Genomic DNA, 19,828 nt, shown 5'->3' with positions numbered 1-19,828 from the left:
ATATACAAAGCGGTTTTCTCTCTCTCTCTTTTTTCGTTTCTGCCCTCCGTCTTCATTGCCCCCCATGACAGCTTGTAATTGAAGTGGCTTTAGTAGATAAGAAAGGGCAACCTGTAGTGCCTGTGAAAATAGCATTTGGAGAGGACTCTCAGCAGACCGCTCCATTTCTGTGGAGCGTTCCATTTGCATCCCTGTGGGAGGGGCACGATATTAGAGGAAGATAAGACGCAGTATTTCCTTTTTTCCTCAGGCTTCTCTCTTCATCTTGGTCAATGTCACGGGAAAGACACAAATAGATGAGGTACTGAGGTGTTCTGTATCATTTGCATGTCTGCAAGGGGCTAAAACACACCTTGTCTTCCTGCATGCAGATGTCCTCGCTTAAAGAATTGCCTGAAGAGATCTGTTAAGACATGATGACAAGAAAATCTTGTTTTTTTGTTTTGTTTTTTGTTTTTGTTGAATTTCTTTGGGTTATAATGACAAGGGAGCTACACCATCTCAATTACTCAAAAGGAGTAACGGGAAACATACAGTTGCATTTCTATATGTGTTACAGTACCTTTAGAAATTGGTTTATACTGGGTATTTAATTATGCTTTTTTAGTGCAAAAAAAAACCTACATTTATTTATTAGTAAATTGAAATCAAATAAGCATTGACTTTTTGGTATCGGCTGGAACTTTAAAGTGGAGACTGGAAACAGAGGTAGCGACAAATCTTATTTTTTCCGTATTTTGACATACATAGTTTGTATTTGTATGTAGTTTGTATTTGTATTGATTTGTATGAAATGTAATGAAATGAAAAGTCTGTTGTTTCGCCAGAAGATCCGTTATGATAATACATTTGGATAATTGTTTTATTTATTTATTTATTTTATGAAACAAGCATAAATGAATTGTTCACAATAAGATGCATTTATAATAAAGGGTGAAGTCCATTTCATGGAAACTTTAATAATACTATTCAAAACAAAATCATATTATAAGTATGTGACAAGTGTACGGCAAAACAGGCGCCGAGTTTAATTGAATAACTAATGTAATATTGATCTGTTTATTGAATTATAGGAGAAACATGATTTTGACATGGAAAGGTCTTAATAGAATTGCCTCGCAGGCAACATGACCGCGTCTATTCCTCCTTCAGTGCCGGAGACTGCGGATGTGTGTGGGTCGTGTGAATGTCAGCCTGTCAGTAGCCTATATACTGTAGATCCTGTACTATATGTTGCCTGTGGCTCCATCAGTACCCTGTTTTATGTACATATATATGTTCAGGCATTTCAGCGCCTTGAGGTGTGCTTGTTGGAGAGCACACGTCAAACCCAATGTGTGGCAGGAGAATTCAAGATGCATTTCTGCAACAAAACATAATACCAAATTGTGGAAACTGAACTTTGCTTGGTACTGTGCCATTGTTAGAAATCATGTGAAGTTGCATCATTAAATAGCTGGAAGCTGAGCTGACAGAGACGATTACATTACTATTACTTATAAGGCTGGTGCTGGAAAAACTAAAATGGTCAAAAGGCTCCATCTGCAAGTATTGCTATTTAGTGATCCTGAGCTTGAAGGAGCGTACGGGTTATTTTTATCACTGACAATGTAATTAAGTCGAGCACTCATGACAGAGTAATCAATGAGTCTGTGACTGGCCTGTGACTCACTAAACACATTTACATGGACCTGAAATGAAGATGAACCCGTAGGTATGTATTTTTCACTACAACCCTCAATTATGGCAATGAAAGTCGGCGAATAGTGAAGTTGATGTGACTTGGCACCGTATCATGTGGAAAAATCCGACATATAGCAGTATATCTTGTGAATAGATATCATCTGGATGCTCCTGAGCAGATAGTGTAGGGCTTGACAGCGCTCAGTCAAAGCCTCGGGCTCTTTTTGCATGGTCTGTGAGGTATAAAGTCCTTTTGAAAAGGAAAATAATCCCTTCTTATATCTGTCTGGCACATAGCTTTTTTTTCCTTCTTAACTGATTTGCCATTTTGCTTATGACCGACGTGTCTTCCACAGTTACTAGGTGGGAAACGACACGCCTAAAGCTAAAAATACATCCTTATAAGTGGCCCTTATAGAACAGGAGATCCAATTCACAAGTGTTTCACAGAGGGACCCGGTGCGTGAGTCACTCATACTAGCTGAGAATAGACATCGTTTTTGCCATCGCCGAGACAGGATAATCACTGAGCGCATGCACACACACACACACACTCGCTTTCCAGGCTCGGCAGTGTGTGTTATTATCAGTCTCGGGCAGCAAGTGTCTGGTGTTGGCTCTATCTGTGATCACACACAGAGGTATTTCGTCGTTGTTAAGTGTGCCATTGTGTGTGTAATGGGTTCTCTGTCTGTCTGTCTCTCTCTTTCTATCTGTCCTTTTCCTCTCACTGTGTATCAAACACTATTGTATTGTGTTTGCATTCAACTCACTGGCACGGTTAACGTGCGAGACGCTTCTGCACTCAGGACCGTGACATTACAGCATAATGCAAACTTTGATTGTTTGCGTGTTACAGAAAGCAGATGACCGGGAGAAGAGACAGGAGGCCCATCGCTTCCATTTCGATGCCATGTGAGGAACCAGAGAGAGTGTTGTGGGTAAACACTGAGAAGATTGGGTCTATTTCAGTGGTGTATTTATTTTTACTCTTTTTCCACACTGGAGCATTTTTATGCATTTAATAATCCATCTTAATATGACTATTTTGAACAGTGATGTCTCTGTGGATCTGTTGACTTCTTAAGAGAAGAGGTAGTTTCTGTCAAGCTTGTTTACATGATCCTAAACGCATAATGATGTTTGCACATTGAGAAGAGATAAGAGTATTTCATGCCATTTTTGTACTTTGGTTTGGGATAAATATGTTATTTAAAACGTTATTTTTCTGTATTGTTAAAGTGACTGGTAAAAGTCAGGTATGCAGAAACAGAACCAGTAATTTTTTTCTTGTTTTGTTTCAAGTTTTCTGTTGTGTATTTTGAAGGACTTAATGAATCGTCAACCTCTGTGTCTATGAATGTGACTGCGTGATAGTTCTTTCACATCACTGAAACTCTTTACTAAATAAACACTTTGAATTTAAGCACTATATGAGGCCCCCTGTAAACAAAGGTGTCCTCTGCAAACTGATTTGAATAGGCATTTAGCTGAATCGAGTCATAAAAAATGGCATCATTGTTTCACAATAAAGTATTGCATTAACTCTCAACACTCAGTGCCAACCACATCCAAATGATTCCCCAGAGTTCTTTGTTTTGATTCATTAACTTGACCCTGGATATCAACATTATAGAGGAAGTCAACATAAAGCGGGTTGTTGTTTCTGCATGCACTCTCTTCTGTTTGCATTCTAGTAATTCCCTTTGTGTCTGTCTTCTTTCCTATTGTAAGGCACTGTTATGAATACTTAAACTCTGGGTTGTTTTTCCATTGTCACTAATGCCTTTAGGTACTTTTCCTTGATTTCTAAGTGGATATTTATTTATTTTACTTGTTCTTAAATCACTGGAAATTAATAACGTGCTGCTGAAGAATGTTCAGTGTGAAGGGTTTTGTTTCCTAGCTGTATATATCTGACAGGTGCTCAGAACCATGCATTGATTTATATGCTAATCTCTTTTATCTTTAAAAATGGTGTTGTTATGGTGCACCATATGCACATTAGGTGATTTCACTATCAAAGGCAAAATCAAATTACAAACCACAATAATACAGCTGCATACTAGACCTGCATGTTAACTGGCATGCAATTATTGCAGATGGCTTTCACTAATTGTTTCTGGTCAGGTGCATATTGGTTCTAACATGCTGTGCATCTGTGCTCTGTTTTAATTATTAATGAATCACTCTCAGAATGTTTTGGTTGCGTTTAAATGCTGTTTGTCAGTAGATGTCTTTTGGAATGTTGTATTGAAAATAAACATGACCAAATGCTTTACCTTTGCGTTTTCCTCAAGTTATTTTCGGTTGATCTGAAATTCACTTACAGTTAGGATACATCTCCAGAAGATATGAGTCAGAAGATAGTCATCTGCAATGAGTTCATCACGTCTTGTACCCTGAAAAAAACTGCATTTCTATTTTACAAGGTTCATGAAATAATGGAGAGGAATGTGTGATATCACTAGACAGTCGTCACATGATTTAAAAGAATGGCTGGAGGCTGTTGTTTGCCTACATCTTACCTAATCAAAAAAATCAGCCTGCTTTACAGTAAATTACTCCACTCTTCAAGAAAGAATAAATCAATACACTTCACGATACAAATCACGTCACCTTAACTTGACCGCGTCGTACTCTCGTGAAGTGCGCATGCGCACAGGCTGCTCATTCAAGCGAGCAGCGCCCAAAGCTCAAATGAGCCTCGTTTAGAGCGATCACCTCAGTTCAGCCCGAGACTCCCGCAGACGCGCGTCTCTCCCCGGACTGCATGTGGATTTACAAAGCACATTTCTCAAAAGGATTATTAACTCAGTCATTTACAACCTGTCAGGCGGACTTGAGGTGCGTGTTCTCTGTGAGGAATACAGTGGTGTCTTTCCAGTTTGAGGAATGGGATTAACGAGATCGAAGAAAAGTTGGGATTTGTAGGTCAGTTAAAATGGAAAGATAAAGCTCGTCTACAGAGCTCACCAAGGTGGAAGCAGCGGTAATTCACAACGAAAGGAAATGCACAGAGGTGAGTTTCAACCAACATTTCTTACTTTGGAATAATTTATTTTATTTTTATTTATTTTTTGCGTGTCTGACAACAGAGCGCGGTTTGGCTCTATACGGACGTTGCTGCAACAAAACAAATACAGCTCAACATTCATAGAGTCGTAATAACAAGTTACAGTTTTCGGGGCTAACCGTGGCGTCGCCACCTACAGGTGTGCTTTCATTTATTAGCTATGTGTAGCATGTGCCATTTCTGGTAAATACATTTATATTCGTTATTTACTTCATTTTTATTAAACCATTGTTCATTTGTATGACGGAAAATGTATTGTGTTACTTGTTAATCATCAAAAATGGCCATTTCGACGTTAAAGGCTGTATAGTCACAGAACAAACGGCGAGTTGCATTAGATTTCTGCAGCGTCTCTTACAAGTTCGCCGCGTGAGCGCGTGGCATTTGCAGAAGCGGCGCGCGAGTGCTGAAGTGACAGCTCCGGCGTGCCACATCTGGAGCGCGAGCTGCTCTCCTGATGAACCGCGTCATCGAGGTTTCTGTAAATGTACACTGAAATCATTTTCAGTGTGTATTGAGATCATTTTCCTATATTCAACTCCCAGTTAGCTAATTAATTCTGACCATGCAAACGAGATAAAACGTGGTAACGCTTTTTATAGCAATGAAGGTTATATATATATATATATATATATATATATATATATATATACACACATACACATATATATATATGTATATATATATATATATATATATATATATATATAATTAAAATATTTAATATTCACAAAAATATGTATTTTTATTTATATTATGTTCACTGTTTCGAATTGGTGAGACCAAAAGGCAAACGTAAAATATAAAATATATAGCCATATGTCTTTGTGAATTAAGGTAAGGAAAGAAGATCAAGCTCTAAAATAAATTCTAGGATTTGAATGAATGGGAAAGAAGATGATGATGGCGAAATTTTACTCTATCAACTGCTCTATTGCACATTTGAATTACAACCAAAGCATTGGTGATCTTGCCATGAGATTGTACTCTACTGTGACGATTAATCGAACTGCGTTTATTATTTCTACTTGGCTTAATGCGAGTGTGGTCTTAGAGAATGTCGAAATCACAAACTAAAGAAATCAGTTTTTGTAAAGAAATGGAGACGTGAAGAATTTAACACCAGTATGAGTAATTCTTTTGAAGCATTTACAGTTCACAGTAATAAGCTGCAGGCAAACTGTCACCTGTTTTAATTAACTTTAAATACAGTGAAGTGCTGCAATTAAATTTAAATGACAATAAGCTCTACAGTTCAGTGGAAAATAGCTAGTCGATCTCTTTGGTCAATTAAAGGTATAATAAAGCTATAATAAAGTTTTTTTTTTTTCCCCCAGTAGTGAAATTTGTTTGGGTTTTTGGATGAACACATTGCTCAAACGCTTCATAACATTTTAACGCTTCGTCCCATGGGGCTCATCCCAGATGTGTGTTCATCTGAAACCAGACAGCAGTCGAGATAATTCATGCAGAAAATCTGATCTATGTGAGACATCTTTATTTTAAGGACAAAACTCAGTTTAATTATGTTCGATTTTTTTCATGTGTCTTTAGCCTATATACAAGTTGTGGGCTATTTAAAAACATTTTTTGTTGATCTCATATCACACAAGATAAAGGATCCCCGGAGAGCTCTTGGGTTCATCTTTTATGTGTGTTTGTCTGACATCTCTTCATCTCTTCAAGACATAGGGTTCCTTCTTTAGCGTGAGCGGCGTTTCATCACATGGAGATTGCTGCCTTTGACTTTTCTTTGACAAACATGCATTTTAGTAAATGAATTCTGATGTTGTATTATTTCAGGTCAAGGTAAACACAGACTGTTGAGGTTCAGCCCAAGCTTTTTTTATATACATATAATTTCCATGTTATGCATATTATAAAATAGTAATCAGAAATATATAATAGATATTTATAAACAAGCTTAAACAGAAAACTTGAAAGAAAGTTGGACAGACTTTGATGGGTTTCCACTGTTATTAACATTGTAACTCTGGGAGGTGATGATAAATTTGACATCTCCTTTCTAAAATTCTATAATCAATCTCTCTCTGTTTAGAAAGTCACAGAAACACGTGATTTTCTTCCACGATATTTGCTAAATTCTGCTGTTCGCCACTAGCCCATAGCAGTTTACCAATCTATGACAACTTCTGCTTCCGAGAGCCCTGGACATCGGGTCTTTTTGATTTTGTTTGCACACTGGCTGTAAAAAGTGTACCAGAATGTAAGCAGATGCACGCTGCACTTGATACTTCAGCTGTGTCTTATCATACTGAATGAATAGCAACTGATTGGCCTGAAAATAAATACCAATTTCCTGCCAATTCCGTGACCAACACTATAAACACCCTTGAGACCGTTCATTGCTTTATTTTGCTGTCTAGATAATTAATTTTCACACAACCCACAAGGAAATAAATTAATATTGCATCATAATTAAATCAGCACTGTGGCGGTGTATGATACTTTGTCATTTAATTATTCATTTTCGAGGCAGGGAATCTTTGGGCATCTGGCCTTGTGTCAGAGATGGGCGTCAAGTGCAAGAGTTGTTTTGACATGACAAGGATCTTCAGCGTTCGATCAGTCTGACAGATTTATTCCTGTCCAGATGCGGGGCTTGGAGAGTAATAGAGGAGTTTGGTGTGATCAATGTGCCCCACAGTGCCCATGGCCTTTGTCTCTGCACAATGAATCAGTGCTGGTAGTAGACAGGATCAGTCCGATTCTGTGCTGTATTTGAGGATCTACCAATATCAGGATACTTAAGAATCCCAGTCATTTGCGGTGTGGTCATTTTGCAGTGCCGATACAGTATTTCCCAGTCTTGTATACAGGTGTCCTGAACATTGTGTCGAATGAAGGACACGATTGTAGCTAGAATGTGATATCACGTGCCTATTTTTGTCTACACACATTTGACATGCTCTTGCTCACTTTTGTTTCCAGCCTGGGTTCTCCTCGTTGTAATAGAAGAGGGATTTGCCCTGGCGCAGAAAATTAAAGGTATGACTCACACATTATCACACTCATATCTGAATTGTCAACTGTGACAGTCCTATCTATACACATTTTTGCTCTGGGCACTTGCAGAGGGTTTCCATGCAGCACTTTTTGCTTTCAGTTTCTGTGTGGATAAACTGGCCAGTAAATGTAGAGTTTTCAACTCATTAAAAATTCAAAAGAAATGCTACTTTCGATCAGACAAGCAGATCTAGGGTTGAAATATTTGTTTTTGTATTTCTTTGTAAGCTAAAAATAAATATATCATATATATAGTAAACAAAATCAGTTTGGGACTCTATGATCAGCTGCTGATGACTATCACAATCTGCAAAAAAATAATTCCTGTTTCCTTTATCCCCCTTCATCTGTCTGTTCTCACAGAGACGCAGAATGCGGGTGAATCTCTGTCTAACGCTGAGCAGTGCGGCCAGTGGACCCGGAATATCAATGGAGGCCTGTTTACATCTCCAAACTATCCTAACTCCTATCCGCCCAACAAGGAGTGTGTGTACATCCTAGAAGGTAACCTCCCTAAAAGCAAATGGAAGAAGTCTCTCCGGCTGTTCTTCAGCTGTTAGATGTCAAACTGACAGTAACTGTTAATGACAGCATGATTGATGTCTGCCTCAAGTTAACAGTGTTTCCTAATATAGAAGTGTTATATTTAGCCTCCAGGTACGTAAGAACTCTTCTCTTTATCATTATGGTATATCCAACATTAATTATATACTCTAAACAGCATCATATCTGCTGGTGCATCTTAGTAAAACACTACAAGTGTGAATGACAGTTTTGTTCTGGCTCTGGCATAACAGTATTTGAAGCAGTGCAAGAGCGCCCCCTGTGGGCGAAGCAAATTTACATGCATTCAAATACATTGTGACAGATGCGTGTCTTTTGAGGGAAAGAAAGAAATATCTACTTTTTCAAATCAGGTTTTTAAACTACATATAAGCATTTCTTTCTGTTTTAATTTATATTTGTTGAAATAATAAATGTGGCTAACCACATTTCAGTCCTTTCAACATGTGCATATGAATGTGATAGTCATTTCAGACCATCAAGATAATGTAGACATAGTGAACATTTTAACAAATACTTGCACGTGACGGAGTTTCCACATTACCAGGTGCCTAAGTGACATTAATTTACCTTAGAAACGTATTAAACTGAATGGATAGTAGAAATCCTGTGCATATTCATTTGCATGCCTGTATATGTAGAACAGAAAGAAGCTATTTTTCTTGATAAGTAACTGTAGAATATGCAGAGTATGTGGTTTTAATGCATGCAGCAGCAAATACAGCCAAACAAACCTAAATCAACAGTGACATTGGTTATTTGTCTCGGGGACTGATATGATTGTGGTTGTTGTGCCTCGAGCAGGTGACCTAAATTCAACATTTAGTTGTACTACATGTTTGTGTATTTATGTACAACACAAATTGTAGATTGCTGTGAATATCCCTCTATTTGTATTAACAAATCAAAATGAATTCAAATGAGATGTGCATTGCAGTATAATGGTCTATCATGTTCTTTCAACAAGGTTATGAAAGAGAATTCATCTTCATTTGTAGTAGACTGTCTGTTCATAATGTGGACACTGGATGAAATGTGGATTTAAATCTATATTGTTCATTTTTATAAATTTCCCTTTGTGTGTGTTTTAGCACGAGAGTCTGTGTTTGACTGGCATATTATAATTTTACAATGTAGTATCATTGTGTTAGCTCAATTTCTGGAAGGCGTCCTGCAGAACAGACAATGTCTTCCTCCAGCACAGGTTACAGTGTCACATACTGTACACTTCTAAACTAAATACAATGTTTGCTCTTTCATTCTCGATTCCCTCTCTCCTGCAGCTCTCCCTCGGCAGAGAATTCAGCTGACCTTTGACAAAACGTACTATATCGAGCCTTCCTTCGAGTGCCGCTTCGACCATATTGAGATAAGGGATGGTCCCTTTGGTTTCTCCCCTCTAATTGATCGCTTGTGTGGGCCAAAGAGTCCAGGCGTGGTCACCTCCACGGGCCGCTTCATGTGGATCAAATTCACTAGCGACGAGGAGCTTGAAGGCTTAGGTTTCCGTGTCAAATACACTTTTATAGCAGGTAACCCTGACACTGCATTTGCTTATAAAGGCATTCTGAATTTAAAGAGGGCCTTGATGCTGTAGAGTCCTTGCTTGCCTGTTTAACATTGCAGCATTGCTTGTCTGTCTGTCTGACTTGATGCATGTTGTGCACAAACAGGAGTTTGTATTCAGTCAGTTTGACAGAATCCAGTGATTTAAGCTTTTGGTTATTGGATTTCATTCCGTTAAATTAATTACCTTTGCATAAAAATGGGACCACCTTTTTTATGTAAATTAGATTTCATAACAATTTTGTAATAATCTTCAGTGGCAATTTCTGATAACAATTTGATCATTTATGGCCACTGTTATACACTAAATAATGGAAAACTGTAGTTGTTACCTTAAGAAGTTCTGATCTAATCTTTGAAATTACTTTTGTTGGTATAATTGAATGTGTTTAGGTTGATTCATTAATGTTATTTTAATTTGAAAATTGTTATTTAAAATCTATTTATTTAGAGATTACCACATGAAGCACACTTTTTTAAGTGAACATTTTTACAGTGTAGGAAATGTTCACGCAAGCTTGCTGTTGTTGTTATGCTCTCCATATACTTTGAATGCAAATACTTCAACTTGATTTCTTTTATTTTCAGGCAGTACAATTCTGGGCCAAATCCTGTTCAGATGCAGTAGCGTTAAGACTTTCAGGTGTTCTGTGTGCTTTAGGTCAAATAAGACAAACACTCAATGCTGTTTATTAGATCAAACGGCAGAACTTTGCACCGCAGCACCCACGGCTCTCTTAAACTGGATTTTGATGCACTTTCAGAGCATGGGATTTCCAGCGTGTGCTATCTGGGTAATGCGATATCTGTCTTATCATTTCAGACCCAGATTTTCATTTGCACGTCGGTGGATTGCTAAATCCAATTCCAGGTAAGCCCCTCAATATTTTCACCCCCCACTTCAATTCCATCTCAAGTGCTTTGTATTCTCTGCGGCAGGCTGCAGGCTATCTGCCACTGACATCTTCCACTCCTCCCTCTCTCTGTTGATCTGACTCTGTCTCTGGTCGGACTTTCCGTTTCTGTTTTCTCTAAAAACCCTCCATTTGCAGTCACTGCTTTCTTTCAGCTACTGCCACTTTAGGTTTTCTCTTTGCCTTATTTCCCTCTTCCCTGTATTTTCCCGCTTCCACCTTTTTCTCCGACAGATTGCCAGTTTGAGATTAGTGGTACAGACGGAGTCATCCGCTCCAGTCAGGTGGAAGAAGAGGATAGGATCAAAAATGGAGATGCTTTGGACTGCATCTGGACCATCCGTGCCCCTCCGCATTCCAAGGTGACCCTCTTCTATTCTCCTCTACTTGCACGGTTCATCAAATGAGATGATCCTGCTCTTCTGCCACGAGCAGATATATGAGCACCTAAAACCAGGGGCTGATGGGACCACAGGAGGCCATCGGGCCCTCCTGACCCTTTGTCTGCTGAGAAAACTTTTCGAGAGCTCAAATTAGCAATGCAGCAGCAGCAAGAATTAGGCCAGTGATGCAGAAACGGCGGTAGAGCCGAATCAGCAAGTACAAGGAATAAGACTAAGGGGAGAAAACGGCATTAAGATGGCCCGGGGATTATACACTCACCTGCGCTAAGCAGACCGGAACACTTAGCAGGCTAAAAAAAACTCCCTAAAGAACCTGGCCTTGGAGTGAATGATTACAAAGCATGAAGATAAGTCAGAGTTGTGAGGGACAACTTTTTTTGTGATCTTTTGTGCCTGTGTCTTAAAGAAAACATAGCTAGGAGCTTATTTTTGTTGTTGTTAATCTTAGTATGCAGTCCCCATAGATCAGGACAGTTCAGTTTGTGTCAGAGCAAACTGCAGCAGTATTTCCCATACTGCTCGAAATTCCTGTTTTGCAAATTGCTTTATTCTTTCTTTTCCTGTTCCGAGTCAGCATTTTGCAGAATCTAGCTGATGCATTTGCTAAAGGTCGGTTCATCCCTGCAGATATACCTCCGCTTCCTGGAGTACCAGATGGAGCACTCAAATGAGTGCAAGAAGAACTTTGTGGCCGTCTATGATGGCAGCAGTGCCATTGAGAACCTGAAAGCGAAGTTCTGCAGCACGGTGGCCAATGACGTGATGCTGGATACCGGCGTGGGCGTTGTGCGCATGTGGGCCGACGAGAGCAGCAGACTCAGCCGTTTCCGCATGCTCTTCACCTCGTTTGTAGATCGTGAGTATAAGACGTTCTTAACGTTCAAGAGTACAGAATAACATAGACAAATATACAGATCAATAAACCACATTGAAGATTATTAGCAGCTGCTTGTATCATTGAATTGAGAAGCTGTGAAAAGAATATTTCATGGGAAAATCAGGGGCTTTCATAGTGCTAGGAAGTAAGTATGGATGGATGTGACCTTTGGAGAAGTCTGTGCCAAGTCAGCTAGCAAAAAAAAAAAAAGAAAGAGCTAAAGCCAGCAGGCTGGGTAGAAACATCATTTATATTTCATTTTATAATGTGCTTTAGGCAGAGTCTGCCTGTCCAGGAGGTTAACCATAGTATGAAAACAGCACGAAAACAGATCCCTAGGTTATAATGTGCCAAATTTCATTCAAATTAAAAGCCATTTACATAACAACTTAATATGATGCGAGAAAATGCTGTTGTACATCTCTGTTTAACTGTTACACGCACTGGGATGAAATATTGTTAACTGTCAACATTTACATTTTAACGCATACTTTGAAATCAGCTCTTTTCAAGCATGCAAGTTTATCACAAACGTTGCTTGAAATGTCTGAAAAAAAAGATGTTTAATAATTGACTGAAATACGCTATGATCCATGGGAGCTGACTTAAACAAGCTGGCGTTTATTTAAAAACTGACCATTTAAGGACTGCGGAGTTAATAAAATGTATCTCTGTAGAAAGCAGTGATATCAAAAAGCCAATTACTCCCCCAAGCTTCATGCTAATGCATGAGTCTTGATGGAAAATTGGAAGTTATCTGCACCCGTTGAAAAGAAAGAAAACACTAAATTAAGCTTTATTTCATGAGTTAGATGTTTTGGTATGAATGATATATCACATTTTCTTTCCACTTTGCTTTGCAGCACAGTTGGTGTTTAAAGGTTGAATGCAAATTGCAGAAAATTACCATGAAGCAAATGGATATTTTTGCTCTACTTTGCAATACTTTTAATAAATGCCAGAATAATCAGAGGAATTAATTGCAGCATTCAATGTCAACTCCATCTGAATATTAATCTTGCTTAGAGTGCAAATGCAGTGGCAGTGGCAAATGCGAATGATTTTCATGGCTGGGTTCGTAAAACTGCTTTGCAGCGCTGTGAATAGACTGACACAGCCAAGTTGGGTTTTTATTAGTTGGATCATTTAATGCCTTCACCACCATCTTGGCAAAGAGCAACAATTTCACTTTATTTTCCACTGTGTTTCAAAACTTAACATACACTCTGAGCACTACAGAAGATTTGTCCTTTACCATCAGAATGCACACCAATTATAATCGATAAAACGCATTCACATTTGAGTTTTCTCTGGTCTAATGCCACAGATACACTGCCATTCAAACGTTTGGGCTCACTAAGATCGCATAATGTTTTTGAAAGGAGTCTTTTATGCTCGCCAAGGATTCATATGAAAAACATACATGAATTATGAAGGATTATTACATATTTATGTGATGACAGATCTGATCACCTGATCCTTCAGAAACCGTGCTGATTTGCTGCTTAAGAAACATTTCTTAAAATTGTGCTTCTTAATATTCTAAGAAACTGTGACACATTTTATAGGATTCTTTGATGTATTGAAAGAAAAAAAAGATTGAAAATTGTTTGTAACAATGGCTTTACTATCATTAAATGCATTATTGCAGAATGAAAGTATTAATTTAGTAGTAAAGCAGTATTAGCATTAATTCTTACTGTCCTTACTGTAAATGTACTGTAATGTACTGTAAAGTAATTCTTACTGTAAATCCTGCTCTGGATCATCACCCTTAATGTTTCTTTTCTAACTAATACACTTGTGGTCTCACCCCATTCCTCTGATGAGCGATTATGTACCAGGGGATGTTGTGTGACTTTGGCAGCCATCAGTGACCACTGTCGGAAGGCAAGAAATGTCTAACAATTTTGGAAATGATCACAGTATAGTGGGAGCAGGGAGCCGTTGCCAGGAAATGAAAGTTACGACCTCTTCAATCCTCTGTCAGAAGCACTTAGTCCGTATAAACGGGATGAGATTTTCCCTCCTCACTCAAGCTCTGGCACAGCAGTTATAAGGAGGATGCTTGGGTTTTGGCATAAAATGGAGACCGAGGGATGAGGCTGTGCAGCTGAAAGGGGAAGATGCAATGAGGAGAAGAGTGTCAGCCTGAAGGATTCATCCCCAGAGATCAGCACTCACCTTCAATTACAAGCTTATCTCCCCCTCTCCCTCGCTTCCCATTCTTCGTTACCCTCCTCTCTGACTAGCATGCTAAGCGTACGTTCAGTCAAGAGCTTCATGGCAACTTGGCCAGATGGGCTTTGTGATGGCGTTTAGATGTGATTTATAGTGTTGTGCTCAAAACCCGCTACACAGCCTGTGGCACAGGCATGAGGCGCACGAATCTGCAGACGGCCTGCTATGAGAAGAAAGAATGGGGGTTGCCCTGTTTTTAAGAGATTTAATTTTCTCTGTCTGGTCTGTTTTTCAGCTCCATGCTCCAGCAGCACCTTTTTCTGTCATAGCAACATGTGCATCAACAACTCACTGGTGTGCAACGGCGTTCAGAACTGCGTTTACCCGTGGGATGAGAACCACTGCAAGGGTGAGTTACTGCAGAAACACCAGCTTCTGTTTCCTCACCTGCAGCAGGAACCACGGTTTGGGGTTAAAATGCTATTCTTTGAACAAAACCATTCTGTTTTTGTAACAGGTTTTAGTGTTGTTGTTTAATTTCTTTTTTAAATATAATTTGGATTATTCCAAATGTATTTTTGAATATACACACAACCAAAAGTTTGAGGTCAATAAGGTTTTATTTTATTATTATTTATTTTTTTAAATGCTCTCCAATGCTGCAATAATAAAGTACATTTGAAATAACTGTTTTACATTTTCATATGACATCTTTTTTTTATTCCTGTGATGGCAAAGCTAGTACTGGTCATCTCCAGTACTAGCAGTAAGGTTCTGTTCTGGCAAGAGCTCTCTGTGCATCCATGCAGTCTAGCATGGATGAGAGCAGGGAGAGCAGCGATAACCCCCCAGGGTAAACAGAACAGAACCAACATAAATGTATTTCAGATATCATTAGATTCAGTAAATTAATGGAACATTTTTAAAGTAGTCTGATTCAAGAAGGATGGAGGAGGGTAATTAGCTACTGAGCAACATGAAGCTGATGATAAAACTGAAGGACCTTCTATGAGTGCTGTGATTGGTGTCACATCCCTATAGGAGTCAGCTGATGCGAGCTTGACTAACATGACCTGCCAGAACTCATGCTACACTATGCTTTATTAATAAATTCAAGTAAACGCAGCTTACTGACATTGTCAGGTTACTGACGTGCATGTAAACAGGAATCCTGGTTATTTTAATAAGCTGATATTTAATAAGCTGATATAAGCTTACTGGTAAATGTGCTCAGTGTCACATGATCCTTCAGAAATCATTCTAATATGCTGATTTGCTGTCATGTTTCATATTTTTCAGGATTCTTTGATGATATAAAATTAATTATTTGAAAAAGAAATATTTTGTATCATAAGAAATGTCTTAACACTTACTTTATCAATTTAATGCATCCTTGCTCAAATCTTTGAAAAAAAAAAAAAATATATATATATATATATATATATATATATATATATATTATTATTGATATTGTTTATTGACTGTCATCTAAGATGTTCATGTCTTTCTTTCTTCAGTCAAAAAGTAATTGATGTTTTTGAAACATTCCAGGAATTTGTCTACATAAAATGGACTTTAATGGTGGCCAACAGGTAGAAGGTCCAAATTGCAGTTTCTTATTTAGTAAAACGATCAGTCATTTTGTAAGAAAAATGCTAATTTATACACTTTTTAACTACGAATGTGCATCTTAACCCTAAACCAATGCACTAGCAAAAACCTTTTGTTTGTCTTTTCTGTATTTCTCCTCCGCTTTAGGTGTTTTTTTTTAAGCTAGCCTTCTAATAAATGTGGCATTGTGAATATTGTTGGCTCTGTGATGAATTGCTTATGCTCCTCTCTTGTAAGTCCCTATGGATAAAACAATCTGCTAAATGCATAAATGTAAATTATACTGACTTAAACGGAGTCTTTTTGTTCACAAATTGAACTGGTCTCTGTTTTTATTGTTGTAACTATCAATTATCAAGTTCAAAACATATTCTATATATTATTATTTTCCCTGTCCATCTTTTGTGGCTTCTATATGCTTTTAAATATGCTTTATTACTAGATGACTATTAAAATTATGTTTGAATGTCTCTTTATGTTTTAAAGTTCGACTGAAAGCACTTTGTTTCTCCACCCTCAGAGAGAAAGTCCAAGGGACTCTTTCACCAAATCACAAAAGCGCACGGCACGGTAATCGGCATCTCTGCTGGTGTGGTTCTGGTCTTGCTCATCATCTCCATCCTGGTGCAAATGAAGCAACCCCGTAAGAAAGTAGTGGCCCGTCGTCCGGCGGTCTTTAACAAAGGCGGCTTCCAGGAGGTCTTTGATCCCCCCAACTATGAGCTGTTTTCACTCCGTGACAAGGAGCTGTCGTCAGACCTGGCCGAGCTGTCGGATGAGCTGGACGGCTACCATAAGCTGCGGCGCTCCTCCACCATGTCCCGGTGCATCCACGAGCACCACTGTGGCACCCAGGCCTCCTCAGGCAGCAGCACAAAGCAGAGCCGCACCACGCTCAGCTCGATGGAGCTCTCTTACCACAACGATTTCTCCAAACCGCCTCCAATGAAGACCTTTAATAGCAGCAGCACCGGCACCTACAAGAAGAGCTGCTACGGCTACAAACAGACTCACGACTGCGCCAAGCAGGTGATCGAGGACCGTGTGATGGAGGAGATCCCCTGTGAAATCTACGTGAGGGGTGGGAGCGTAGGAGGGGCCGCGGGCAGCATCGGAAGCGGATGCGGGAGCATTACCATCCGAAACCATGGCAGTGCTCGTAGCAACAACACCACCACCGTGGTGGACCCGGGACAACGCTCCATATCCATGGACTTCTGAGATGGCGAAGAAGGACGAGGGAGAACGAGAGTCCTGACCACAACTGACTTTGTCCTGCATTGCTGTTTTTAATGCATGGGCTCCAGTGTCATGTAGACAAGCACGGATTAGACAGAGTGAACGGACTGTACACAGACAGACAGAGAAGGCCACATATGGCTGGCTATTTTAATCTATGTACATTTAAAATGAAAGATAAACAGTATGTAGGTTTTGTGTTGTTGCTTGGCATTAACTCACATTTTGCATCATTTGATTCTGTGGATAACTCAAATTATGCTCAAATAAAGATTACCTATTGAAGAACTGAAGACAAAACCATCCCCTGCTTGTACACTTAAAAGCTGTTCCCACCAAGGATGATAACTATAAAGTTTTATAATGCTATGAAAGCAGTGAAGTCCACACCACAAGTACAGACAAAAATGTCGTAGAAGGTACCTTTCGTATTTATAAAAAATGGCAAGTTACACTTTGAATAGAATGGGCATTTTTAGTAGAAAGTAGACAGACTGTAAGTATTTTCTTGTAAAACATACTTTAATACATACTCTCTTAAAAATAGAAGGATGTTTTTGCAGTGATGCCATAGAAGAACCATGTTTGGTTCCCCAACAAACCTTTCAGTGAACAGTTCCTAAAAGAACCATTTTGAAGAAAATTTAACAAATCGATATAACCTTTTTTAACTATAAAGAACCTTTTTGCATTTGAAAGGTTCCATGGATGCCTGTAAAGAACCTTTATTTTTAAGAGTGTCCTTCCATCTGTATGATTTACACATATGGTATATTACATACAGAGGACAACATAACTGCAATCATAAAAAAATTTCAGCTGGTGATTGATTGGCATTGACAGCCGATCAGAATCCACTGGACGTTAAAGAGCTTAAGCATTTAAAGCTGCGGACAACATATCTGCAGTGTGCGCTTATAATAAACAGAAAGTTATGGACATGTGGATGCTAAAATAGTTATTATTATTATAGTTCTCATTCTTGGTGTTAACAGGTCTTTTACACTGTGCTTAAAAGCAGACAGGATTAGAAAGGTTTCCATCCACTGAAATTATTTTTTAAAAATGGCATGTGACGTGACAATCACAGCTAATCAGGACATATTTGAAGTTTAATATACAAGTGGAGGTCATCACTGTTTAGGGCAAAAAACTAGTTTACATGAAGACAGAGGATTTAGTGTTTGCTTTGGACACAGTGTTCACAGGAATATGCTTTTGAACAAGAATGGCTACTAGATCAAATATTACCACAGCGCACATAAACACAGTCTTGATTTACATATTTTGACATTTGACTTTTGTTGTTTTTAAGCGAATTCCCTGTGTGCACTTATTGTTGTGTCTCAGTGGCCATTAAAGACCACAGCACATGTATGTTCTTTAACCTATAAACATACTGTTTTGGAGGTTCAACCAATCCATCGCAAGCTTTAGATAAAGTGTGGAAAATTGTAAATGATGCTTACACCTTTTGTATAGAAATTATTCTTTTTGTTGTTAAATAAGTAAAAAATAAGCAGGAATATATTTTCTAACCAATATATGTTGTATATCAAATTATAATTACACTTCCATTTTAGTCATAACATGAATAATTGTAATGATGTTGATGTGAGACATTTGAATAAAATTACCCATTTGAACGATGTAGGATCCAGCATGCATATCTCCTCTTATTTCCATTAGAGTCTACATGACCTTCCTTCAGTCAGCCCAAGCTCACCAGTAATAGGATTTTATTATTGTCATTACTGGACACGTCTGCACACTAAGAACATACCTCGCTTTCATCTTCACTGTCATTTCATTTTCTGTTCACTTATTTTCCTTTATTCCTCCTCTCCCAGTGTCCATCTCACTGGTCTGTCATGTTGAATTAGACTGTGGGAGCACTCAATGCCTCATCCGTCTTGAAAAGGACAGACGCAGCGCAGGTCACAGCCTCCGTGAGACCCCGAGGCCCAGCCACCCTAACTGATTTTCACTGAGGTTAAAGTCAATAGGAATTTGGAAAATGAAAAGTGCCCCCATTTGTTTTCTTAATGCAAGCTTCTTGAATGATTTATAGTATGGTGAATGAGTCCTAGCATGCTATTCCACAGAACATGTGTTGATGTTCTTCACAGCTGTTAAAACACAAAGCACACAAGAAACATTTTCATACAAGCATATGTATATATATATCCACACTGCCACCAAAATGACAAGAAGGCTGGGAATCAAACACATGACCTTTTCAGTGTTTATAGCAGGCTACTCTTCTCTTTGAGCCACAGGAACATGCTTCTGTGTTTGAATAAATATCAGTAATATCACACAAGCATGTCTGTGATTCACCTGTAGGCACATTAAGCCTAATCTACTGACAATGACTTACGATAAAAACAATCACCAGGAAAATTTCCATAAAGAATGTACATCTAGATGTTAAGAGCAACTGTAGTTTTAGAAGAAACCATTTTAATTTCTTTAAAATCATTTTGTTTTAAAAAGTTTTAAATGCTTTTTATGTTGCATTTCATTTCAGCCCGCTTGGGAGAAATATCACTTGATTTGTTACCACTTGAGTTATTCTGTTTGCATAAATCTTTTTTTAATGGTTTATCAGAAGTTAGCAACAGTGACTAAGAGGACAGAGCTTAGTTAACCCTTAACTGTCACTCACTTTTTTGAACATAGACTT

General features: G+C 38.5%; 2 protein-coding genes across 3 annotated transcripts in view; both read left to right on the top strand.

The window, feature by feature from the left end:
- LOC113106181 (T-cell immunomodulatory protein-like) overlaps positions 1–3,965 on the top strand; it is a 124,453-nt gene extending 120,488 nt beyond the window's left edge. For both annotated transcript variants that reach the window (XM_026267855.1, XM_026267854.1), the window contains exon 18: positions 2,543–3,965. In XM_026267855.1, coding sequence (XP_026123640.1) covers positions 2,543–2,602 — 60 coding nt within the window. In that variant the 3' untranslated portion in view covers positions 2,603–3,965. The remainder of the gene's footprint in view (positions 1–2,542) is intronic.
- A 356-nt stretch (positions 3,966–4,321) lies between these two features.
- Positions 4,322–18,798, top strand: LOC113106183 (neuropilin and tolloid-like protein 2). The gene is made up of 9 exons (XM_026267856.1): positions 4,322–4,705; positions 7,712–7,768; positions 8,150–8,290; positions 9,634–9,882; positions 10,740–10,787; positions 11,065–11,192; positions 11,862–12,090; positions 14,588–14,701; positions 16,424–18,798. Exons 1-9 carry the CDS (start codon positions 4,696–4,698, stop codon positions 17,122–17,124), a joined length of 1,677 nt encoding a protein of 558 aa, XP_026123641.1. The 5' UTR covers positions 4,322–4,695; the 3' UTR covers positions 17,125–18,798.
- Positions 18,799–19,828: the final 1,030 nt, after the last annotated feature.

This window comes from Carassius auratus, chromosome 7 (assembly GCF_003368295.1).
Source record: "Carassius auratus strain Wakin chromosome 7, ASM336829v1, whole genome shotgun sequence".
In the NCBI taxonomy this organism is placed as follows: Eukaryota; Metazoa; Chordata; class Actinopteri; order Cypriniformes; family Cyprinidae; genus Carassius; species Carassius auratus.
This window is presented reverse-complemented; position numbering and strand designations above follow the sequence as displayed.

Bases quoted from the DNA above. Each gene is read 5' to 3' on its own strand.
- LOC113106183 (XM_026267856.1), top strand. The intron at 9,883-10,739 runs GTAACCCTGACA...TTATCATTTCAG, and splicing joins CAAATACACTTTTATAGCAG to ACCCAGATTTTCATTTGCAC. The intron at 12,091-14,587 runs GTGAGTATAAGA...TCTGTTTTTCAG, and splicing joins CTTCACCTCGTTTGTAGATC to CTCCATGCTCCAGCAGCACC.